The 26,516-nt window shown below is 41.8% G+C and overlaps 1 protein-coding gene across 1 annotated transcript in view; it reads left to right on the top strand.

The window, feature by feature from the left end:
- The window catches only part of P3H3 (prolyl 3-hydroxylase 3), a 43,040-nt gene that overhangs the window by 4,780 nt on the left and 11,744 nt on the right, over positions 1-26,516 (top strand). The window contains exons 2-12 of the mRNA XM_058170228.1: positions 3,543-3,695; positions 4,622-4,802; positions 6,454-6,585; positions 6,694-6,827; positions 11,242-11,331; positions 12,036-12,088; positions 12,309-12,367; positions 14,151-14,275; positions 14,386-14,481; positions 20,689-20,839; positions 25,944-26,061. Of these exons, the coding sequence (XP_058026211.1) occupies positions 3,543-3,695; positions 4,622-4,802; positions 6,454-6,585; positions 6,694-6,827; positions 11,242-11,331; positions 12,036-12,088; positions 12,309-12,367; positions 14,151-14,275; positions 14,386-14,481; positions 20,689-20,839; positions 25,944-26,061 (1,292 nt within the window). The remainder of the gene's footprint in view (positions 1-3,542; positions 3,696-4,621; positions 4,803-6,453; positions 6,586-6,693; positions 6,828-11,241; positions 11,332-12,035; positions 12,089-12,308; positions 12,368-14,150; positions 14,276-14,385; positions 14,482-20,688; positions 20,840-25,943; positions 26,062-26,516) is intronic.

Raw genomic sequence — 26,516 nt, 5'->3', positions numbered from 1 at the left:
ATAATATATTGCTGTAAGTCCATCTGTACCTGGAGATTTACCTAATTTTAATTGCTTTATTCCCAAAATAATTTCTTCAGAAGTTATAGGCCAATTCAACTCTTCTCTTTGTTCATTAGTTAAATCTTTAACCTTATATGCTTTCAAGTAATTATCAATATCCATATTCAATATTGTATCTCTAGCATATAAATTTGTATAATATTCCAAGAAAGCTTTTTTAATTTTATCCTGTTGAAATCTCTCTTTACCTTTGTATTCTATTCTTTCTATATTACGTGCTTTCTGTCTTTTCCTTAACATATAAGTCAACCACCTCCCTGATTTATTGGCATTACAAAAAGTATTATGTTTAGCATATTGTATATTTGTTGCCACCTGATCTGCCATTAACATATTAAATTGATTCTGTAATATCTTTATTGCATCATTAATTTTTGAATCATGTGGATTATATACCAGTAATTGTTGTTTCCTCTGAATTTCCTCTTCTAAATCCCTACGCTGTTTTTGTAGTTTTCTCCTCTGTCTATTATTAATATATATCAAAATACCTCTCATATAGGCCTTACTGGCGTCCCACACCATTTCTATCGAAGTTCCTATATTCAAATTATAATCAAAAAATTCTTTCATTTGTTTTTTACATTGATTTACATTATCCTCATATCTAAGCAAATTTTCATTTATTCTCCATGATCTTCTTCCTCCTTCATATTGCAACTCCATCCATATCGGACTATGATCAGTTAAACACCTTGGAAATATCTTTGTTTTCTTAACCCTAGAAAGCAAGTCATTGGTAATTAATATAAAATCAATACGTGAAAAAAATTGATGCCTATCCGAAAAATAAGTATAGTCTCTGTCATCAAAATTCTGCATTCTCCAAATATCTCTCAACTCAAAATCTTCCATCAAATCAAAAAAAGATTTAGGCAATTTTGCGTGCGTAGGAATTATCTTAGAAAGAGTTCTTTTATCTTTTCTAATATCCATTACACCATTCCAATCCCCTAATATAATAAATGTTTTATAGTCCCAAAGAGTCAATTTTTCATGTAACAATTTATAAAACTTTTCTTGTTGTTGATTAGGTGAATATATGCCAATCACAAGTGTCTTTTTTCCTTCTAATATCAATTCAATAGCAATATATCTTCCTTGAGTGTCCGCTTCAATTAATTTAGCTGATATATTTTTCTTCAAATATATAACTATACCATTTTTCTTATTCAAAGCAGAAGAAACAAAATGTTTACCTAATTTCGAATTAATCAAATATTTCTGATCTGATAATTTTATATGTGTCTCTTGCAAACATATCACATCGTTTTTAAATTGTTTCAAATAATGGAATATTTTTCTTCTTTTCTGTGCTGAATTCAAACCATTAACATTCCATTTCAAAAATTTATTTGCCATCACTGGCCTCTTGAAGCTTCTGAGCAATTAGCTGAAGACTCTCACTCTTCGGCTTGGTTCATACCACAGCTTCAGTAGTAGAATCCCGTTCCTGTCTTTGAAGTCATTCCTCTATCTCCTTACGCCTAATAGCTCCCCTTGTCACTCTTTGTTCTTGAGGTTGTTCTTGAGGTACTGACATCACAGGTGCAGTTTCAGCTTCCCCACTCTGTTTCTCTTGAAGACTTTTATCCACTGTTTCTACATCCACTTTCAATACATTAAAAAAAAATCTTTTGCTTTCAACTCAGTATCAATTCGATATCTCCTGCCTTGAAAAAACACTGTTAAGCCAATTGGAACCTCCCATCTATATTGAATCTGATGCTTCTTAAGCTCTTGTATAAAAAACCTAAAATCCCTTCTATCCTTTAACATTTTTGCAGGGATCTCTTTCAAAACCAACACCTCCTGTTCTCCTATTTGCAATTTCTTTTGGTATGTAGCTTGCAAAATCTGATTTCTTATTGTAGAAGTCAAAAAATAAATTACAATGTCTCTTGGGAGCTTTTTCTGCCTCGCTACCCAAGAATTAACCCTGTATGCCTTATCAATTTGAAAATCAACTTCTCGAGGGTCCATTCCTAACATTTCAGCTAAGGCTTCTGATATAACTTTTTAAAGATCTTCTTCCTTCTGATCCTGGAGACCCCTAATTCTCAAAGCCTTCTCCAACGCTCTATATTGCAATACCACATGGTCCTCATTTTTGTCCACTTTATTTTGGAGCTCTCCGACTTTATTATCCAAATACTGATTTGCTTGACTAATTACTTCCACTTTATCCTCCATTACTTCCAAATTTTTTGCCAAACCTTGAAAAGCCATCAATAAATCTTCTCTAATTTTTTTATTAGTCTCTTTAATTTCCTCCCTAAGTTGATCCTTCACACCATGAATATTATTCATAAGTTCTTTAAATCTCTCTTCAGAAACTCTGTTCTGTTCCTTTAACATATCTTCCAAATTTGCTTCAGACCTCCTTCTTGTTATGGGAGCTTTGGGTGGTTTAAAAGCGATTTTAATTTAAGTAAAGTCTCTAATTAGAATTGTAAAATAGAAACTTTCACCTTGTTTCCTATGGAGAGCTTCAATTCTACTTGAAACCACAAAAACGCAATTCACTTTCACTCACAAGCAGTTTCCAATCCACTTCCTCTCAGACGCCATCTTATTCTTCACTGAATTAAAGTTAAAAAAAAGTTCTTTCCTTTTAAAAAGGGAGTAGAAGTCAGCTTTCTTCTTACCACCCCAATAATCGATCACTTGTATTTGTCCCCATCTGCATCCAGTATTCAAAACGGAATCAATCGAGCAGAGGTGGATGTCTTCCTCTCGTCCTGCCTAAAGCAGGGTCGAGCTGAGTCCAGAGCAAGGCTGGATTATGCAGGCCCCCCTTCCAAGGCTCCACTAAACAAAGCAGAGCCTCTGGGGAGATCTTCTGCTCTCCAACTGCTCTAGGCAATTCCCTTTCACCCAAGGAATGCTTTGAAGTCGGCTAACAGCTGGTAAACGCTGTTTCGCCGGCTTTTAACGGAATCTCAGTTCGGGGCGCCCTTAGGGCGTCCTCCGAGGAAGACGGAAGCCAACCGGAAGTCCATCTAGTTTTTTTTTAAAGCGCATTTTTTTCCACCCTAACTGGGAGAGGCTATGATGATTAGGCTTTATAATTCTAATAAAATAAATAAAACTGCCTGCTGTACATGTCAGTGTTAATCATGTGAATTCAACCCAGATGCCACATAGCTATCAATGCACACAGGATAAGGTTTCCTGCAGATTGACTATACAGAATAAGGATTTTTAAAATCAAATGAGACGGTCTATTATAGTTGTGTGTGTGTGCCTGTATGTCTATGTGTCTGCTAGTTACAATTACCATGTGAATTATGATATAATTATGATATAATAAACATTGTTTCACAGATACTTTAGTCAATAGTACTACTATCTGGGAGCAAATTGATCCAACCAGAGGGATTGCTGTATTCCTTTCTAACCTCCCTGCTCCCAGACTGAGATGATTCCCATGTATTCTACATTCAATCAAAAAGGATTTCATTTTCTCTTTTCAACAGTTAAAAAAACTGGATGAAGCTGTCTCTTCAGCTCATACATTCTTCATAGCCAATCCACAGCACCTACAAATGCGGGAGGATATGGAGAAATATCAGCGCATGGCAGGGGTAAAATCTGAAAGCTTTCGGGATCTGGAGGCTGAACCACATTGGGTGAGATATTTTGGGAAAACTGGATGTTATAGAACAGATCAGAAAGGCTGCTGTGTAGAGATTGGGAGTCACGATTCTAAAGGCCTAAGAGTATGTCGACTCTCATAGATAATTGTGCTGTTAGTCCTTGCTTTCTAAAGGGTAAGAAAAAATTGTCCTCCTGTGTTTTCCTCATATTTCTTCTGCAAGTTCTCAGAACAGAACTTCATCTGTAAATTTAAACAAGCAGAACAATAGAAACCAATCTGCAAAATTAGGAAAAATTGCTGATGTTTAAATGTGCAATGTTGTTACTACCCATACCTGTTACTTTCCAGTTGGCTTGATTGTGGTCTCCTCTTTTTAAATTTTAAATTTGCCTTAATCTTCTTTAAACTATTATTATTATTATACTTCTGCAATAGCCCCAAATGGAACAATTATTTAGCAGAAATCTAACAACTGTTTTTAAAAAAATAAACTGCTTTTTTAGGTTGAATGTTTATTGATCTCTAGAAGTGATATTTTTCTTTGTATCCAATTTTTCTCTTTTTAAAAACTTTAAAAATGTGTTTTTAAATTATTGTTGTAAAACAGGATTTCTATTATATGAATGCTTATAAGGCAAATCCAAAAATATATTTTTTTAAATGATCTGAAATTTTTTTGGAGATAATAAGCTCTGCTGAACCATCACTGCAGTAAGTAAAACATCACAGGTTGCTCACCTGTCTTGGGGATGCTGCAAAGGTCATAAATGCAAGTATCAGTTGTAAGTCATTTTTTCAATGCTGTGGTAACTTCAAATAGTCACTAAAAGATTGGTTGTATGTTGAGAACTACTTGTACTCTTGAGTACATAATTGTATTATTCTTCGGGTTCAGTAGTCACCTCCTGCACAGTCCTTGGACTTTAACAAAGGTGACTTGGTTATCTGACTCTGCAGGTAGCTTATGAAGCTGGAATACATCATTATGGTATGGATGACTACCAGCAGGCAGCAGCAAAACTGGAAGAATCGCTCAGAGAGGGGCTGCTGGCACTGGAGAATTGCAGAGCTCTTTGTGAAGGGCCCCGAGAAGACGACAAAGAAGAGACGCAACTAGGCTTCTATGAAAGCATTGCAGGTATCATCAAAGGTTTAGTAAAGAATGATGAATTGTGTGAGCTGGCAAGTATGTGAAAACCATAAGGCATTGTCTGAAAGAAACATCTTTTTTAAAAGAGATTTGCAGATCTTCAAAGGAATATGTCACTTGGACAAAAGATTGAGCAAAATATGCTTTTGAAGGTATTTTGCAAAGCAGCATAGCCTTTTGCTTCTGAGGCTTTCTTTTCAGGAATAACAAAGAGAACTGAGTATTGGAACTACTGTACAAAGCTTCGAGGTGATGCAAAATAATTCACTGAGGAAATCCTGTGGCCTGTTTATCTAAGTGAGGAAAATGATTTACTGCATAGCACAGCATACTTGAGCATGTCATGGGAGATCGATGGAAAAGTTTTTTCCACCAAATTAGCAGCAGTTAAGTGAAGTATAGCTCTTAATCAGTGAAATTGTACAGTTATTTTTTAGAAGAAATTGTTTGAATGGTTTGATTAAATATTCAGGGTAAGATATTAATGGATCTTGTTGTGGACTTATTAAAACTGATTAGAAAAAGTGTCCTTGTAAAGAGAAACAACTGCCATTTTTTCATGTTCTCACAATAGCTTTTCCAAAAAAAATGGGAGGGGAGAATCCTGAAATTTGGAATCAGATATGGAAGAAAATTAAGTTATTGGCTACTTTTAAAAAAAACATTGAAAAATTGGGAGTCTGTGCTGAAATTTATGGGGATGTCTATGACCATGTTCTCAATATTCAGTGTGCCAGTCTCTCCCACTCCCTAAAGTTAGGAAATGTCAGGAAGGATTGATTGCTTGATTGGGTTTGTAAGACTGCCAGAGCATTTCATTACTAGTTTCCTTCATCCTTCAAATGTTGCACTTCTGAACAATCTTACGAATTAGAAATTCTGTCAGTTTTAAAAGGGGCCAATGAGAAGACAGACATTTCAAATGAATTTATGGCTCCAGGCTATCGGGATTTTAAAAAGCATTTTGAGATGAGGAAATCAAATATTAGGTCTCAGAATAAGATGCAGTAAATTTTGAAGATTTTCTAATTTGTACCAAAAGCAATAATTAAAAAAGGTCTCCACTGACCTAGGGAAAATTAGGAGAAGGTTATTAGTCAATATCAGAGCTCAGAACAAAATCTGTTCATACAAAAATTCTGGTCCGACTGGATGAAAAACATGGTTGTAAATGCTACCACTGAAAAATGATACCCAGCTGCTAACTAATTCAGGCACTGGATATGTTTCCATGGGGAACTTTTCAGTATCCAATCTCTGATCCAAACTCTCTTATCCTTTTCTATTTTGCGTGACGTGGAAGTCTTGACGCCTCCCTTGGCCCACTAAAATTGAGGCCATTTTTCCCAAACTTTGCTCACCTAAGACTTTTTTAAAAATAATAATAAACAACATAGCATTCTGCACTTAACTTGTATAGGCAATCAGCACTTCACAGGCTGTCATACTGACACAAGCCAAAACAATGTAGATAGGCCAACAAGAATTAGATTTTGAAATAAAATGTCACATTCAAACTATGTAAATTTAAATTTAACATTACTTGAATGGTGAAATAAGAAACACAGAAAATGTGGGAATCTTTGCAATACTTGTTTCAGTGTTGCTAAAGTCCCTTGTGTTTGTCTCTGCTTTCCAGCTCATTATGTCCAGGTCTTGAAATGCAGGCAAGAGTGTGTCCTTGATATTGCCACCAAGCCAGGCAGGGTGTCTTCCACAGAAGATTTCATCCCATCTCATTTTGATTTATTGCAATTTGCCTATGACAAAGGTAAGCAGGAAATGAACAGCTGAGAAGTTCATGTAAGGGTCAACCTTTGACAGAATGGCAGACAGAAAACAAAAAACATGATGTTGAAGATCATTTTCTTTCTTTTAGTTGGAAATCGGACTGTTGCTGCTGAATGTGCAGCTACCTTCCTGCTGTTCTATCCATCAGATGAAAAAATGCTGGAGAGGTTGAAAGAGTACCAAGCAGATCTGGGAAAAGAAATAGCTATTCCAGCCAGAGAGGTAGCCAGCAGCATTTTTCTTATCTGAACTCTTTCTCAGTTCTCAGTTTTGACAAATTAATAAGGTTTCAGTGATAGCATCATAGAGTTGGAAAGGGCCTTGGAGGTTTCACTAGAACAGGGGTGTCAAACTCAAGGTCCGTGGGCCAGATCCAGCCCGCAGGGTGTTTAGATCTGGCTCGCAGGGCCAGTCTGAAAATAGCAAAGGATCAGCCGGCAGTGCCTCTGCTAGCAAAAATGGGGCACCACTTTTGGCCTCCAGAGTGGCCCAGGAGGCCTTCCAGGCCCAAAATGAGACCTCCGGAGTGGCCCAGGAGGCCTTCCAGGCCCAAAATGAGACCTCCAGAGTGGCCCAGGAGGCCTTCCAGGCCCAAAATGAGACCTCCGGAGTGGCCCAGGAGGCCTTCCAGGCCCAAACAAGGCCTCCGGAGTGGCCTAGGAGGCCTTCCAGGCCCAAAATGAGACCTCCGGAGTGGCCTAGGAGGCCTTCCAGGACCAAAACTGGGCCTCTTGAGTGGCCCAGGAGGCCTTCAAGGCCCAAAACGGGACTTCCGGAGTATTGCAGGAAGCTGTCCTTGACTCAGAAGGTTATAAAAGGGAGGAAAAGTAAAATGTTTTACCTTTCAGGCTTGCAGAATTCTGCTACTAGCCTATGTCAATAATTTATAGTTCTAGTCTTCCTATGGAGTCAGTTTCTTGAACTGGTCTCTCACTCATGAGGTGATCAAGTAGATCAAGCAAGTATTAAAAAAACAAAATCACAGAAATGTTCTCCATCCTATTTTTATAAGTTTATGAAACCATGTCTGCGGAGGTGCAGTTCAGTATCATGCCCACCATTGCCACGCCCGGTCCTCCAAGGTCAAACCCAGTCCTGATGTGGCTCTCAATGAAATTGGGTCTGACACCCCTGCACTAGAAGATCCCTGACAGATGACTAATCTTTGCTTAAAGACTTTTTTTTCCAAAGGAGAACTCACCACTTCATGTGGTAACCTGCTCCATTGCTGACAGTCCATGAACTCACAAGTTTCTCCTGATGTCTAGTTGGCACCTAATAATTTTAATTCACTGGTTCTGGTCCAGCCCTCTGGGAAATAGAGAATAAGTCCATGCTCTCGTCTGTGTGATAATCCTTCAGATGTTTGAAGACTATTATTGTATCTTACCTTAAATATTTACCTATAGATGAAATGTATTCCAATCTTTTAAAAGTTCCTCATAGAGTTTGGTTTCCAGACTATTCACCATCTTGATAGTCATATTCCAAACATACTTCGATTTGTCACTATCCTTTTTCAATTGTGGGACCCAGAACTGGATAGAGCTTTTCAAATGGAGGCTTACTAAGGCCCCATAGAGTGAAACAATTACTTCCCATCATCTGGACTCTGTGCTACTGTTATTACATCCCAAAGTAGCATTTGTCTTTTAGCAGCTGCACCATATTTAATATGTGTTTAACAGGGACATTCAGGTCACTTACACATATATTACTGACAATCAAATTTTCTTCCACTCTTTAGTGTTTGCATTTTTCTTACCAAGATACAGAATCTGATATGTCTCCCTACTAAATTCAATCCTATTCATTTCAATCCACTCTTTAAGCCTGTCTAGATCTATTAACATCTTCACTTGTTCATCTAAAATATTAATCATCCTTTCCATCTCTGCACTTTGTAAGTGTCCCATCAGTTATTCATCCAAGTGTCTGATAAAAATATTGAACACTACAGGATTGGACTCTGTGGCACTCCTCTCCATATTTCTTTCTATAAATTGAAGTAAGCCACTAATAAGTTTTCACTGGATGCAGTCACTCAACTATGTTGAACCCATCTAATAGTAGTAGTAGAAGTAGTCTTTGCTATAAAACATGTATTAATATATAAATTAAATAATAATATGGTTAGAATTTTATCCACCAACTCTTACTCATTGCTCTGTACCCATTCCTCTCTGTGCCAATAATAAAGCTATTCTTTCATAATCCAAGTGGGTTTATGTTAGATGTCTTAAAGCATTATCTTCCTATTACCATAGGGAATACCTTGAGACCAATTACTCTAAAAGAAAGGTTTTAATATTCTCCAGTGTTTCAAGCACTCAATTTAGTGGATGATTAATGATAGACCTACAATATAGAACAAATCATGACTTTTAAAAACCTATGCATCCACTTTCAATCATTTACTTCCTGGATCAATCAAGCTAAGGACCTTTTCATATGAGCCCCCAAAGCATCCTTTGCAATTATTAAATGTGCATATCAGCACAGTAACAACTACATTCAATGCTAAAGTACTAGACTCAGGCTCAACATACAGAAGGGTTTTGACAGACTTGAACATTGGGCGCTATCTAACAAAATGAAATTCAACAGTGAAAAAAGTAAGGTTCTACATTTAGGCAAAAAACAAAAAACAAAATGCACAGGTACTGTATATGTGGTACCTTGCTCAATAGTAGTACCTGTGAGAGGGATCTTGGAGTCCTAGTGGACAACCATTTAGATATGAGCCAGCAGCAGCTGCCAAAAAAGCCAACACAGTTCTGGGCTGCATAAACAGAGGGATAGAATCAAGATCACATAAAGTGTTAATACCACTTTATAATGCCTTGGTAAGGCCACACTTGGAATATTGCATTCAGTTTTGGTCGCCATGATGTAAAAAAGATGTTGAGACTCTAGAAAGAGTACAGAGAAGAGCAACAAAGATGATTAGGGGACTGGAGGCTAAAACATATGAACAACGGTTGCAGGAACTCGGTATGTCTCGTTTAATGAAAAGAAGGATTAGGGGAGACATGATAGCAGTGTTCCAATATCTCAGGGGTTGCCACAAAGAAGAGGGAGTCAAACTATTCTCCAAAGCACCTGAGGGTAGAACAAGAAGCAATGAATGGAAACTAATCAAGGAGAGATGCAACTTAGAACTAAGGAGAAATTTCCTAAGTTAGAACAATTAATCAGTGGAATAACTTGCCTGCAGAAGCTGTAAATGCTCCAACACTGGAAATTTTTAAGAAAATGTTGGATAACCATTTGTCTGAAATGATGTAGAGTTTCCTGCCTGGGTAAGTGGTTGGACTAGAAGGCCTCCAAGGTCCCTTCCAACTTTGTTGTTGTTGTTGTTGTTGTTGTTATATTATGTTATGTTATGTTATGTTATGTTATGTTATGTTATGTTATGTTATGTTATGTTATGTTATATTATATTATATTATATGGCATTCAGTTATGTATTTATAAGGATGCTTCTAGGTTGGAAGCTATCCAATACCAATTTTTTATTTCCAGCATAGCTTACAAATTGACAAATTGCCTATAAGAGCAAAAACGGGTAGATATATCAATATTCTCTATGAAAATCACACTGGCATATGTTTATTGGTAGAAGTTGAATCTGTTGCATATGCACTGCTATATTTTGAAATAAATGAACAATAGAATTCATGACACCAATCATTAGAAATCTTAATTGCTCCTCTGAGCAGGAGCTGATCATTCTACCCGAAATGTTAACTAAATAACATTTAGTTATTTTCAATAAGGTTATTGAATTTTTAACAACAGTCATAGTTTGCAAAGATCATCCTTTACATTATTACTTTCTGTATAAGTCCTGTTATACAGAATATATAATATTTAATGTGTTATAAAATTGTCTTCTCTTAAATATTGGTCTGGGACTGCAATAAGTTCCTCAGAGTGAATGGCAAGAAATTAAGATAGTCCCCAATGAATGAATTGGTAAAGCAAAGAGAAGGATAGACACCAGATTAAAATATTTCCAGCTCATTCTTAGCCCATCACCCATAATCCCTTTGGCAAGAAATCTGTGTGCCCTTACTTTCTCTTTCTTCTTTTTCTGATGCTCACACAATGTGATGACCATGAATCAACTAAGATTTGTTTAGCTGGCAAGCAGCTGCTTTTGCTTGGGAAGAAAGTAAGCTCGTACATATTTCAATCTATTGGAGCCCCCCTTTTTGATTCCCCAAGGTACAAAACCTGGTGTTAGTTTAGGGCACTGCATTTTCAGAAGTCTAAGATGAAAGTTGTGGATATTTTTTCTCTCTTGTCCTTTAGCGCTATCACTGCTGTTTGCCCCAAGTTGCTGTTGACTAGCAGCTTCCCTTCAGGTGCAAGTAATAACTGCAAGGATGGTTGCAGCATGGGGTGGCATTAATCCCTGTCTCTGCTATGACTGGGACCACAAGACAGAAATGTGAAGCTCATATTGAATATAACATCTAGTTTGACCTGAAGGCAGGGTTGATTGCCTGCAGCAGAGGTTGTTGTGTGTATTTTGTGTCTTGTTTTCTTGAACAAGAAACACTCAAATCATTTATGATTTCTGTACATTATTTTATATTACCATGTTGTAACATCTGCTTTCAATCCACAGAATATCCGCCGTTATGTGCAAAGATCCCTTATGGAAAAGAAACTGATCTATTATGCAGTACAGCACCTTGATGAAACTTTTAAGGATCCAGTAAGTGGTTGTCTTTTTTCAAAGGTAGATTCTTCATGGCTTCCTTGCAACAAAGCTATTCATTTATCTCATCTATCAAATACTACTTGATAAAATAGTACATAGGATCCTCTTTCTGATGCCTAAAATGAACTTAAAGAAGTTATGCTTTAAGGACATATATTCATTTATTGTAAGTCTTTTTCAGCCAATCTCATCTAAGACTATCAGGGCAATATGTAAGAAACATAACATCCCAGATATGCTATCTTACAACACAACAAAATTCTAAAACAATACCAGACTAAAATAGATAAGAAGAGTGCAAAGTAAACATAAAGCAGCATAGAATTTTAAAATATATGTCAAATAGAGGTCTTTAAAATGATAGCATTTTAAAGCCGGTCAAATAGAAAAAATGTTTCAAAGGTGGTGTGTTATCACAGTAAAAGTGCTAATTATAGATGGAAGTGTTTCTAAGAAGCTGTTACTGATTGTGTGGGAAGGAGTACACTGCTTGTAGAACTATAGGAAACAGGACAGATGATTTTTTTTTCAGTCTGCTGAACTTTCACTAATATTTCTGCTGTGTGGAATAGCCAGAAAGTAGGACACATGCGCCTGCTGTGGTGAGAAAGTGTCTGCTCCAATGCAATCCTGTAAAAAAAGAAAATGGGCCACTAAACTTAATTTTGTAGTGCTAAGTCCTGGATGTGTTTCTTTAGGATTTATGGACTCCTGAGGAACTGATCCCTGAAAGCATGAAGGAGAAACACAAGTAAGTTTCAGAGCAGAAACGTAAGATATGGATGCAATTCTAAGGCACTTTAATGAAAGGCAAAGATTCAGCTCTGTTAGGAAAGATTTTTTAAAGAGTCCTTAAATGTAACGGAATAGAGATTATAACAGATTTGATTTATTGCTGAGCTGTTTGATTGAAGAGGCAGTCTCATGCCCTGTAGTTATGGCCTTTTCTATATTTGTTTATTAATCCCAAGAGAAGATCAGGAGAAACGAAGCTTGAAGGTCTCATATATGCAACAACGGGATCAAAATGGTGAGTACCGGAAAAAGAATTGATAAATGGGAAGAAAGATATCATGTTTCTTCTTCGTATCATAATGAGAGAAGAAGGAGACTCCAGCAGGATGATTCCAGTTTCTCCTAAATATGAGATGGAGTAAGTCTCCTTCCCAGTACTGAAGTTCACCTGCTGAAGCCTGGCATTGTTTGGGATTCCAGTTTACTAGCTGCCACCAGGACCCAAAGGGATAGCAAAGCTATAGAACTTATCTCAGCACCAAAGGTATTCAGAGTGCCTATTGGCATAGAGGCATATTAACGATAGGATGGCCAAGCTTCTTCTCCACAGAGGACTGTCCTCAGTTTGTATGTCAGCCAATGAATCCTAGTTCAAATAAAATAAAATCTTATTACCGTTCAGATACGTTGATACAACTTCCATCATGCTGATTAAGGATGGTAGATGCTTTAATTCACCATTGGAAGTATTGGCTTGGGTGGGCAGAGAGGAGACAATAACTTTGAAGCTGGACAACAGCCGGATATCACTGGGTCACATTTATCATCCACTATGATAAGATGCATTATATTTCTGTTTAAATAAGTACAGTGATTCCTAAATTGTATCTATTCAAAAGATTCATTTGTCAACTTTTTATGTGTGTTGGTGCGTTGTGTGTGTTTTTGCATGTGTGTGTCAGGCAGAAAACCAGATAGACAAAAAGATGGGGGGGCAGACAAACAGACAGAGATGGATTCTCTATTTGGCTATAAGTAGTACTTGATTTATGACTATAATGGTCCATGAGTCAAGGACAATGAGTGCTGTAAGGACCTTTACCTCTGTTTTCCCAAGACTTTGGAATTATATCACTAATGAGATTGTAGCAGCTATGATTTTACAGTAGTTTTTAAAATGTAAAATCTAACTATTTTGAAATTTCAATAGTTGCTAAGTGGCCCTGAGTAATAGCTGCTGCTAATTCTATTAAATGGATATCTGTTTTTAATTTAATTCAGATACTACTTTTCATTTTCCATTGGAAATTGTGTTGAGCCTTGAAGAAACGTTTTAAATGAATAATTCAGTATAATAATAAGACCACAGATATCAAGGTACCTGTGATAACAGTTGAGTCAGTAGCACAGCTATAAGCTTTGTATCGGACCATTTCTGTAACCTTGCATCTGAATTCTGAAATTGATGGATAATGACAGCCTAGCAGTAGATTTTTTGTATCAGCTTCCAAAGAATAATCTGCAAGTGAGGATTGTTTAGTGGCATGAAGTCTTTCAAAGTCCCTTATGCCGATTATAATTTATAAGAAGGGCACATATATGTTCAGAGAAATTTAGAGCATACAGGTAATCCTCGACTTATAACAGTTCATTTAGTGATAACAGCACTGAAAAAAGTCACATGACAATTTCTCACACTTTATGACTGTTGCAGCATCCCCATGGTCACGTGATCAAAATTTAGAAGCTTGGCAACTGACTCATATTTATGATGATTGCAGTGTCCCATGATCATGTGATCATCTTTTGTAACCTTCCAAAAAGTAGTTAATGGGGCAGCTAGATTCACTTAACAACTGTGTTACTAACTTAGCAACTGCAGTGATTCACTTAACAATTGTGGCACAAAAAGTTGTAAAATAGGGCAAATTCATTTAACAAATGTTTAAATTATCAATAACAATTTTGGGCTCAGTTGTGGTCATAGGTTGAGGCCTATTTCTTCTTTTGTACTCACGATGAACAGTAATGTTTGATGGCATCTCTATATACACTTCTGCCCTCCTTATTTTTTCCAGAACCACTACCTTTTGAGGACATCACCATCACCATGGATTCTCACCAACTCAATGGTACCCAGAGGGTCGTCTTTGATAGAGTCCTGACTGAATCAGAATGCAAAGACATCCTTCGTCTGTCCATGGTGAGGATAGGAGCCGGCAAATGCTCTGCGTGATCCCGTCTGACAGAAAGAGAAGCTTTTCACTGGTGAAGGACAATACCAGATCTCTCATAAGTTTATGCGTGTTTCAGGCAGCTGGAGGAACAGGAGATGGCTATCGTGGCAGACGTTCCCCTCATACTCCACATGAGCGATTTGAAGGCTTAACAGTGACAAAAGCTTTGCAGGTAAAAGCCTTCATGATTTAGAATGAGCTAAGTTCCTGGTCCTGCAGGACTTCCCCCCCTCCCCTCTCCAGTTTCACAAATTCTAGACATATACATTACAAAGTTAATATTAAAGATGGGTAGGACACATGCACATCTTCCTCATCCTTTTCCTAAAATTTAAACTGTATTTATTATGAAAAGATTTCTAGTTGCTGTTTGTTTGGGAAAAGGATAGTTCAAGTCTCAACTGAGAAGTGATAAACAAATGCTTAATTTTTCCTTCTTTCTGAAACAAAGCAAAATGACTCTTTGAATCATATTTGGAATCTTTTTATATAAGATTACAAATATGCACATGTAAGTAATTTGGAGCACCGCATAGAGAAAGCAGAATGGGAGATAGGATTAGAATAAGGTGAAAAAGAGATCAGGAAGGAGCAAATATACAGTGTTTTAAACAATACTAAACTTATTTTATTTTCTATTTTTACTTTTCTTTTATTGACCAAACAAAATATGGTAAAAACTAAGAAATATAAAATTAAAAGGGGGAAAAAGGCAGTAATAAAAAAAGCTAATTAAAAAATAAATTAAATTAAACCTGGGGAAACGTGGTTCTGCTCTGTGTATAGCCATATGCATACAGCAAACACACCTTAGCACTTGTTTCCAGAGTCCATATTGTTCTCCTTTACATAGGAATATCTCAAGATCAGCCTGTAGCCTGAAGAGCCTTTCTGGTCCTTCACTGGAGAAGATGTATTTTCTCTCTAATCCCAGCTCAAGACTTTCCATCTGGACAATGCATGGTGCAGGAAGGAGGAGGAGGGTTGAAGAAACTACCCCTTTCTGTCTCACTTCTGGGTTTTCTGCCTATTTTGCAGTCCTGGTTTGCCTACAAGAGAAACCTGGAGAACAATTACTACCTTTGCTTTGCTTCCATGAATGAATTATTATGCATCTCTATGTCTGAATGCATTTGGAAAAAACCCTGATGTTGGGAAAGGTGGACGGCAAAAGAAGAAGGGGGATTGGAGAGGATGTAATAGTTAGATAGTGTCATCGATGCTATGAATATGAATTTCAGCAAACTTTGGGAGACAGTGGAAGATGTGATGGTGGGGATTGCTGATCACAAAGAGGCAGATACTGTTAGATTCGGGCAATAACGAGACAGGAGACCAGATGAGTAACAACAGCTCTTTACTATATGGTGAACCCAGCAAAAGCAAACGGTAAAAACCCCTCCTTATATACAGTTCAGCTGGAGGCTATCAGCCAATTAGCAACGTGCTATTTCCCGCTCTATTTTCCCTCCAAAACCCTTAAAGATACATTACACTCCTCCCCTCCCAGAAAACTTTTTACCCCTATTTACATAAAATGAATAATTATTTTTCAACGTAGTCACGTAAGTACGCAGGGCGTCTCCTAACTCTTTCGGACCTGCGCAGTTCATTATCTGGGAGTGAGTCGAGCTGGCCGGAGGGACTGTTCGTTCCTCTCAGCTCCTCCTCCAGGCCATCCGGCCTTGGATTACTTGCAGAGTCGTTCCTGCTTTCCTTCAGAGGGACCGGTTGGTGTCGCTGGAACTCAGATAAGTCCTGCGGTTTTCTCGGGTTTGAGTTAGCTGTGGATTCAATCATTGGATAGTCAGGGCTTGTTTCGTCTGTTTCTAGACTGGTGGCTATTCTTTTTCTTAACTGGTCTATGTGGCGTTTCCAAACCCGGCCATCCTCTATTTCTACGAGATATGATTTGGGCCCGGTTGTTTGTAGGATTGTTCCCTTTTGCCAGTTTGGGCCTTCACCATAATTGTGTGCCCATACGGAACTCCCTACTGTCAATTCTCTTGTTTTGCCCGGTGTTGTTTTGTACCCGTCTGGTGTGTAGTTTGGGTTTAACCTGTCTAACGGGCATCTAAGCTTTCTCCCCATCAGTAGCTCTGCTGGCTGCGCCAGTCGCTACACAAGGGGTTCTGTGTTGTACCGCTAAGAAGGTGTCAATTTTAATTGCCAATCCCGGGTCTGATTCTGGACAATGCCTCTTTGCGCCCGGACGAAATGCTGTGCAAGGCCGTTCGTCGCAGGGTGGAAAGGCGCCGAGAGGACATGTCGGATGCCCTCCGCCAAGTACCCCTCAAAAGGGTCGCCGTGAACTGTGGCCCGTTGTCTGAAACGAGTGTGTCTGGTAACCCGTGTGTTACAAAAGGTGCCGAGGACTGAAATTACAGCCTCTGCGGTCATGGATTTCATTAGAATGATTTCCAGCCATTTGGAAAATGCGTCTACCACCACTAAGAATGTTTGGCCGTGGAACGGGCCGGCAAAGTCGATATGGATTCGGGACCATGGGCCCTGGGGTTTCTCCCACTCTCGGATTGGGGCCGTTGGTGGTAGTGGTCTGGATTCCTGGCATGCTTGACATTTCCCAACCCTATCGCTAATCTCCATGTCCATCAAGGGCCACCACACATAGCTCCTGGCTAAACCCTTCATTCTCACGATCCCAGGATGGCCTTCGTGCAGAAGTTCCAGAACTTTTTTCCGCAATTTCTCTGGGACCACCACTCTATCCCCCCAGAGCAAACACCCCCCTTGCACCGACAATTCCCCGCGCTTTTTTACAAATTCCCTAAAACGCTCACCCGGCGCAGCGGGCCATCCTCTTTGCACCCAACCCATTACAGTCCTTAATGTAATGTCCTTGTAAGAAGCCCGAGCCACCTCCTTGGAAGTGACTGGACCAGAGTCCAAAGAGTCAATTAACAAGACGGGTGTGCCCGGAGTGGGGTCTTCGATCGTCGCTGGTAAAGGGCATCTGCTCAAGGCGTCTGCATGCCCTAACTCCTTTCCTGGCCGATGTAGCAGTTTGTAAGAATATGCAGCCAGAAAGATAGTCCATCGGGTCAATCTGGGCGAAAGTGCCACGGCGTTGGTGTCGCCCGCCAGCAACCCTAGTAAGGGTCTATGGTCTGTGACGATTTCGAAGTCGCGACCGAAAACATATTCATGGAACTTCTTTACCCCGGAGACTATGGCCAAGGCTTCCCTATCCAACTGGCTATAGTTCCTTTCAGCTGAGGACATTGTTCGGGAGTAAAACGCTATAGGGGCTTCTGTGCCATTTGGCAGCCTGTGGCTGAGCACAGCCCCCACCCCGTAGGGGGATGCATCGCAAACTAGCACCAATGGTAGTGTGCTATTGTATTGGATCAATAGGCTATCACTAGACAGGAGGTTTTTTATTGCTTCAAATGCTCTAGCTTCCGCCTTTCCCCAAGACCATGCAGCATTTTTTCCTAGTAATTTGTGTAGCGGCTCGGCTATGGTAGCCTTATTTTTTTAAAAAACCACGTAAAAATTTACCAGTCCCAAAAACGCCTGCAACTCTGTTTTGTTTTGGGGTGCTGGGGCCTTTCTGATTGCCCTAACCTTGCTCTCAGTGGGGTGGATCCCCTCCCTGTCTATCCGGTAGCCCAGGAATTCTACGGATCCTACCCCGATCTGGCACTTGTTTAATTTGACTTTTAAACCGGCGGATCGGAAAATACTCAAAACTTTTCTCAGTCGCACCCCTAGTTCTTCCATATTATCGGCGGATACTAGTACGTCATCAAAGTACGGTACCACCCCGGGGAGCCCCTGCAGAAGCCGCTCCATTAAATTTTGAAATAATCCTGGTGCCACACTGACCCCAAACTGTAACCTGGTGCATTTGAAAGCACCCCTGTGCGTACGATTGTTTGTGCCTCGCCGTGCTGCTATCTACGGGCAACTGTTGATAGGCTTGGGCCAAATCTAGTTTGGCAAAACCTGCCCTGCCCTAGCGAGTGTAGCAAGTGTTGCACCACAGGGACGGGTAAGCGCTTTTTGCAAAGCTTTGTTTAGCCGCCTTGTAATCGGCGCAAATCCTGACTGACCCGCCTGGTTTCACTGGGTGACTATCGGCGCCTCCCACTTCGCATGGTCGACTGGCACTAGTATCCCCTGGCTTACTAGTTTGTCCAGTTCCCGGTCAATCTTGGGCTTCAGGGCGAAGGGAACCCTCCTAGCCTTTAAACGGATAGGGGCAACTTGAGGGTCTAGGTTGAAGGAGATAGGGGTCCCTTGTACTTGCCCAGGCAGTCTTTGAAAACGCCCTCGAACTCCTTCATGAGTTCGCCCTGAGGTCGACTTCATTTCGGAAGACTCCGGTCACTCCCATGCCCAATGCCCGGAACCAGTCTAGTCCCAACAAACTCGGCAGAGTCCCATCGACGATGGTGATGGGCAGAGTTTTTTCGAACTGTCCATACTTGACGTGGACGGTCGTCGCCCCTCGGACAGGGATCCTGTTCCCTTGATAGTCCTGCACTCGTAGCTTCTGTGGCCGCAGTTTGCGTTTCGCGATAGCCGGCAAGTTTTTTTCTAAGTTGCTCCAGGACATGATCGTAATTGAAGATCCAGTGTCCACTTCCATTCGGCACGGCACTCCTTCGATGAGTGTTTTAATAAAGATTTTTTTTTCTAGGCGTGTTGATGCCTGGCCCACTCTCACGGCGGTCTGATTCAACTTCGCGCCTTTTTTCCCTTGACCAATCCCGGGCCGTTTCGCGGTTCCCGCGCTTTGATTGGTCGGTTTGAATTTTTGGCGGGAAGGTTGGGGCGCCGCAGGCTTTCGCGATGTGCCCTTTTTTCACATCGCCGACACGTGGCATCCTTAAATTTGCAATGTTGCCGTTGGTGTTGGCCCCGCAACTCGCGATTCGCCCGGTCTTCCTCTCCGCCTCCCGTGTGGAAGACTTCTTCTTCCTCCTCTTCCGACTCGGCCTGGACTTCCTCGTTGTGGACCGGGGTTGTTTTCGCTGCCGCCCCTGGCGCGACCGGCTTTTGTAGTGTTTCTGCCGCTTGGGTAGACATCTCGTGAGCCCTTGCCTCATCCAGGGTGATTGCGAGCGTTAGGTTGCTTCTGGACAGCAGCCGCCGTCGCAAACGGATATCCCTGACCCCGCAAATTAGCTGGTCGAGCAACGCGTCTTCCAAGTCTCGGTACTCACAATGGTTCGCGGCTTTCCTCAGTGCTGCCATGTACACACTGATGGACTCCCGCTCTTGCTGCATGCGTAGCCTTATATGGAACCGTTGAACGAACTTGGAAGGCGTTGGTGCATAGTGGGCTTTCAAAACAGTCTGCAGAGTTTGCCACGGTACCGCCTGTACCAGCGTTGGCTCAGAAAGCGATTCCGCGGTGTCGAAAACCTCGGGACCGCAGTGACTCAGGAAGTACGCCCGTATCCTGTTGTCCGAGACTCCTTGGAGCTCGTTGGCTTCGAGGAAACACTCGAAGCGAGCCATGTATGACCCCCATTTTTCTTTGGCTGGGTCGAATGGCGCTGGCGGTGTATAGCTGGACATCGTTGCTAACCGCCCTTATTTTGCTGGGTTCGTTCCTGGTGCTCTTTTGCCTCGAGATCCCACCTTCGTCGCCAGTGTTAGATTCGGGCAATAACGAGACAGGAGACCAGATGAGTAACAACAGCTCTTTACTATATGGTGAACCCAGCAAAAGCAAACGGTAAAAACCCCTCCTTATATACAGTTCAGCTGGAGGCTATCAGCCAATTAGCAACGTGCTATTTCCCGCTCTATTTTCCCTCCAAAACCCTTAAAGATACATTACAGATACGATTTAGTGATGATGAGATAAAAGAATGTAAGGCATTTTATGATCTGTGGTGGAATCTTCGCTCAATTCTCATTTTTGGGGGGAAAAAAGAAGAACATTTGTATTTAATATCACTTATCAAGGTAAATAAAAAGCATAAAGTAGAACCAGGAAAGATTTTTTTTGTCTCTCACTTTATTGATACCTTGTAAAATAAATACACAATTAACTGACAGTATAGGCTAGGGCATGGGTGTCAAACTTGGGACATCATTTTGCTGTCACATGATGTTTCGTGACATTTTTTCCCTTCACGGAGCTGGGGTGGGCATGGCCTGTGCATGATGCATCTGGCCCACAGGCCGCCAGTTTGGCACTCCTGGTCTAGGGCCATAAGAAAATAGTCATAATCTGAATTTCTTCACTGACTTGATATAAGAGAAACCACCTCTTCCACTCTATTTTGTTAAGAATATTCATAATGGATCTTTTATCAGTTTTCTTTTTCATAAATATCCCTGGATCTTCCTGAGATTTAATAGAAATTAAGTATTGCACTGATTCGTTTTTCTCTTATAGCTTGCTGAGGAGAGTAGTATGAACTGGAAAGATATTAAACTTCTCCTGCAAGCCAGTGAGAAATCCCGGAAAATTGTGGAATCCTATTTTACCCCTGGGAAAAATCTCTATTTTTCTTTCACACATCTTGTGTGTCGCACAGCTACAGATGGTAAGGACTCTTAAACACTTTCTTGAGATGTAAGAGTTTCATGTTTATGATTACAATTTGTAATACATCTCATTCTAACATGTAACATGGAATTTCTGGTAAATGTATTGCAAAAATTATCAATCAACTGATGAAATAGGAAAAGAAAATAATGCAGCCTATTCATGTTTGAATGTGTAGCGAACATAGGTTTATTAATAAAGCAGTAAATATCAGAACCAAAAACGCTTCTAGGGGTATTCAAAATATACCTAAGATAAGATAACAACATCAACGACAATGTCAATTAATAACAACATCAAGAACAACGATGTGATAGGGATTAGCAGATAGTGGGGATGGTTTTAGTACAACTGCAATATTTACGCCGGCTAGGGATGCCCCTTTTTTTCTGCTGTTATTTTAATCTTCCATGAGATATTCGTCTCTCGAACTCTCACAACTGTGAGGTTCCCCCGCCTCGCAGGAATGGCCCTCCGTACTATCGAGGGCCTACCTTAATGAAGGGTCTTGGGATCCAGAGAGGTGGCATGCATCGAAGAAGAATCTTTGGGGTTTTTTAAATAGGTTTTTAAAGAAGGGTTTTTTAAGGGGGGGAGGGAAGAGACGGGTAGGGGGAGAAACCCGTCTGGGAGGGTATGTCCAGTCCCTGCGCTTGCTTGCGGCGTTATTCTACCTGGTCCGAGGCGGGGGGGAGGGGGGTGTTCCTGGTGTAGAGTGTCGTTCCATCTGTACGGTAAGTGGGAGAGGCAGATATGGCAGAGGCGAGGGGCCGTATCGTTCTCTGGGAGCAAGTGCTCGCTGTTTAAAAGTGATCACATGCTCCGGCCTCTCAGTCCTTACCCATTCCCCGAATGGTCAAGACCCTCAGAGCTCGGGCCTTCGGTTGATGTTGTGCAATGCCCGGTCCGTGGTCAATAAGGCCCCCCTGATCTGCGATCTTATTCAGGGGGAGTCCGCGGACTTTATGGGCATTACGGAGACCTGGTTGGGCACAGAAGGGGATGTACCCCTGGTTGAACTGTGCCCCCCGGGTTTCCGAGCATTCCATCAACCGAGAGCCCAAGGTAGGGGTGGAGGGGTGGCGGTTGTGATTAGAGAAAGTCTAGAGCCGAGGGAGTCCACCGTGCCTCAGTTAGCCGGTTGTGAATCCCTCCTTGTGAAGTGGGGCCATAGGAATCAGATGGGTCTGTTGATCACGTACCTGGCTCCTTGCTGCATGACTACAGCCCTACCCAAGCTGCTGGAGGTGCTTGCCGGAGTAGCGGTTGAGATCCCCAGACTTTTGGTCATTGGGGATTTCAACTTGTCATCGGCCGGCTTGTCATCAACGGCGGTGCAGGAGTTCCAGGCTTCCATGACGGCCTTGGACCTGATTCAAGTAACTGATGGCCCTACACACAGTGGGGGAGGCACACTGGACCTGATTTATATCTCTGGACAGTGGTTAAATGATCTGGAATTAGGAGATTTAGTGACAGAACCTGTGTCATGGTCAGATCATTTTCTCCTTCGCCTGGACTTTCGGACCGCCGCTCACCACCGCAGGGAGACGGAACCAATGCGTTGGTTCCGTCCCAGGCGCCTGATAGACCCTGAGAGGTTCCTGACGGAGCTTGGGCTGTTCCCTGAGGATCTTGCCCACGGCACGGCTGAAGAACTAGTTGCAGCCTGGGAACAGGCCGCAACTGGGGCTTTGGACCGTGTAGTGCCTTTGCAGCCTCTGACCCGGCGTAGATCTCAATTGGCTCCTTGGTTCTTTGAGGAGCTGAGAGAGATGAAACGCCGGAGAAGACGCCTAGAGAGTACCTGGAGGTCCAGCCGTTCCGAGGCTGATCGGACACTAGTTAGGTCTTTTTCTAAGACCTACCTAGTGGCACTGAGGGAGGCGAAACGTTCTTACGTTTCCACCCTCATTGCGTCGGCAGATAACCGCCCGGCCACCCTGTTTTGGGTGACCTGCTCTCTCCTTCATCAGGAGGTGCGGGATGACCCCTTGCAGGGACGTATCAAGGAGTTTAGTGGTTATCTATATGATAAAATCGTTCAGCTTCGGGATAGTTTGGACCAAAATTGCGATGATCCAAGTGAGAGGACAGAGACGCGTCTTGTTGAGGTTGTTTGGGATGAGTTTGATTCTGTAACTCTCGAGGACGTGGACCGGTTACTGGGGAGATTACATGCCACTACATGTTTACTGGACCCGTGTCCCTCCTGGTTGGTGCTGGCCACTCAGGAGGTGACACGAGGCTGGCTCCGGGGAATTATAAACGCTTCTCTGTTGGAAGGGGTTTTCCCCACTGCCTTGAAAGAGGCGGTGGTGAGACCCCCCCTCAAGAAGCCTTCTCTGGACCCAGCTATTTTGGGAAATTATCGTCCAGTCTCCAATCTTCGCTTTGTTGCAAAGGTTGTAGAGAGTGTGGTGGCATGGCAGCTTCCCCAGTACCTGGATGAAGCTGTCTATCTAGACCCGTTCCAGTCCGGCTTCCGGTCTGGATATAGTACAGAGACAGCTTTGGAGAGTTTGGGAGTGGGAGGCACCGTTTATCGGTGGTTCTCCTCCTATCTCTCTGACCGGTCGCAGACGGTGTTGACAGGGGGGCAGAGATCGACTGCGAGGCACCTCACTTGTGGGGTGCCACAGGGGTCGATCCTCTCGCCTCTCCTGTTCAACATCTATATGAAGCCGCTGGGCGAGGTCATCAGTGGCTTTGGGGTGAGATACCAACTGTACGCTGACGATACGCAGCTGTACTTTTCCACCCCGGGCCACCCCAACGAAGCTGTTGAAGTGCTATCCTGGCACATCCTGGAAGCCGTACGGGTCTGGATGGGGAGAAACAGGCTCAAGCTCAATCCCTCCAAGACGGAGTGGCTGTGGATGCCGGCACCCCGGTACAGCCAGCTGCAACCACAGCTGACTGTTGGGGGCGAGTCATTGGCCCCAATGGAAAGGGTGCGCAACTTGGGTGTTCTCCTGGATGGACGGCTGTCGTTTGAAGATCATTTGGCGGCCGTCTCCAGGAGAGCTTTTTACCAGGTGCGCCTGGTTCGCCAGTTGCGCCCCTTCCTTGACCGGGATGCCTTATGCATGGTCACTCACGCTCTTGTCACCTCTCGTTTGGATTATTGCAATGCTCTCTAGATGGGGCTCCCCTTGAAGTGCACTTGGAGGCTTCAGTTAGTCAAGAATGCAGCTGCTTAGGTGATTGAGGGAGCCACACGTGGCTCCCATGTAACACCGCTCCTGCGCAGACTGTACTGGCTACCTGTGGTCTTTCGGGTGCGCTTTAAGGTTTTGGTTACCACCTTTAAAGTGCTCCATGGCTTAGGGCCTGGGTACTTACGGGACCGCCTGCTGTTACCTTACGCCTCCCACTGACCCGTACGCTCTCACAGAGAGGGTCTTCTCAGGGTGCCGTCCGCCAAGCAATGTCGGCTGGCGGCCCCCAGGGGAAGGGCCTTCTCTGTTGGAGCTCCTACCCTTTGGAACGAACTTCCCCCTGGCTTGCGTCAATTACCTGACCTTCGGACCTTTCGCCGTGAGCTGAAAATGCACTTATTTATTCAAGCGGGACTGGCTTAAATTTTTAATTAACTTTTTCATTGGGGTTACTATTTTATGAATTTTAAGGTTTTAAATTTAATTATTTTAAATTTTGGCCATTTATGGAATATGTTTTTTAAGTCTTTGTTTTAATTGTATATTGTACTGTTTTAAAATTGGCTGTACACCGCCCTGAGTCCTTCGGGAGAAGGGCGGTATAAAAATCTAAATAAATAAATAAATAAATAAAATAAATACCTCTTTCTCATTCTTTAGTTTATGAGCAAAATTTCAAATATGAATTCTGTTTTAGAGCTGAAAATTAAAAATCCACTGTTTTATGATATTAAGATTATGATTTGATTTTTAAACATATAAAGAGCCACGGTGACACAGTGGTGTGGTGGTTAGAATGAATTATTGCAGGCTAACTCACTGCTCACTCCAGGAGTTTGATTCTGAATCGCTCAAGGTTGACTCAGCCTCCCATCCTTCCGAGGTGGGTAAAATGAGGATCCAGACTGTTGGGGGCAATATGCTGACTCTGTAAACTGCTTAGAGAGGGCTGTAAAAGCACTGTGAAGCAGTATATAAGTCTAGGTGCTATTACAATTGCTAATAAAGCATGGAGAGGGAGGGAGGGAGGGGAGAGAGAGAGAGAGAACTAGTGGGGGAACATATTGACTGCTATATGTGTAAGTCAGATAAAGCAGTCCTATAATAAACTGGATCTCTGCTTGAAACTGGAATTTTGCTATCTCTCCTAAATCGTCCCGGTTGATACTTTGAGAGGAATTTTGCTGAAAGAGAAATAGATAGCAATATACATTTGTTTTTAAAGTCTCAAGCCAGTTCCATCCTACTAGAATTATACCAGGTATACCCGGGTGTGTTTCTTCAGAAAATAAAGGCATTCCTTAACTGATGGCCATAGTTGGGACCAGTATTTCCGTTGCTAACAAGGTGGTTGTTAACCGAGTCGCACCTAATTTTATGTCCTTTATTGCTATAGTTGTTAAGCAAATCACTGCAGTTGATTACATGAATTACACAGTTGTTGAGTGAATCCAGCTTTTCCCATTGACTTTGTTAGAAATCAGCAAATGGTAATAATCCTAGGAAGTTGCATAAACACATGCTGGCCGTCAAGTGCCTGAATTTTGATCACCTGACTGTGAGGATGCTGCAGTGGTTATAAGTGTGCAGCAGAGGTGTGCAGCAATGGGAGCACGCACACTTCTGCGCATGTGCAAATTGTCAGTTATGACATCCGGCCAGGTGGGTGGAACCTCCCATCGCTTTTACTACTGGTTCTAAAGAACCGGACAAAACTGAGAGCAACGCACCACTGGTGTGCAGGCACTTTTTTCAGTGCTATAGTAACTTTGAACAGTCACTAAATAAATGGCTGTAAGTCAAGGACTACCAGTACTGTAAATTCTTTTTGTAGTTGTAGAAGAAAATGAGGAATCAGCCTTTGGGTTTCTTTTGGCTATTGAGCAACAAAATGCTGGTCAAGGGAACAAAACGGTTACGACTTTCGTTGTTCTTCCTTAGGACAACAGGAAGGCCGCATGGATCTCAGCCATCCAGTCCATGCTGATAATTGCCTCTTGGATCCAGAAGGAAACACTTGCTGGAGAGAACCCCCTGCCTATATACACAGAGACTATAGGTAATAGCTTCAGAGTGAAAAGAGATATACTGTATAACTCATGCTGAGCCTGTCCTATTTAAATTGTTTAGATACACATTTCATTTATTTATTTATAATTAAAGATGATAAATTTTAAACAGACTTGCAAACCCCATTCATCAATTTGGAAGGAAGGGAGTTTATGCTGTTTGGTGGATGTGACCAATATACCACTGAAACCGTTTAAGCTTCTGGCAGTTTATAATAATGTAGTCATTAGCGGTTGCTTGAGTACTAAAGTAAGAATTTTGAATTTCTTTTATTTTAAATTCATTTGAAGGACCTTCTGTCTTCAGTTACATCTACCTGGTCCACCGAAATGGGAAGGCAGGCATGAAAATACATTTGGTGGGACCAAGCAAAACGGCCTTCTCCATACTGGCTCCCTCCTTGTCGAACATCATCCATGTGGAGATAGGATTGGCCCCATCCTT

Source organism: Ahaetulla prasina, chromosome 2 (assembly GCF_028640845.1).
Source record: "Ahaetulla prasina isolate Xishuangbanna chromosome 2, ASM2864084v1, whole genome shotgun sequence".
Classification (NCBI taxonomy): Eukaryota; Metazoa; Chordata; class Lepidosauria; order Squamata; family Colubridae; genus Ahaetulla; species Ahaetulla prasina.
This window is presented reverse-complemented; position numbering and strand designations above follow the sequence as displayed.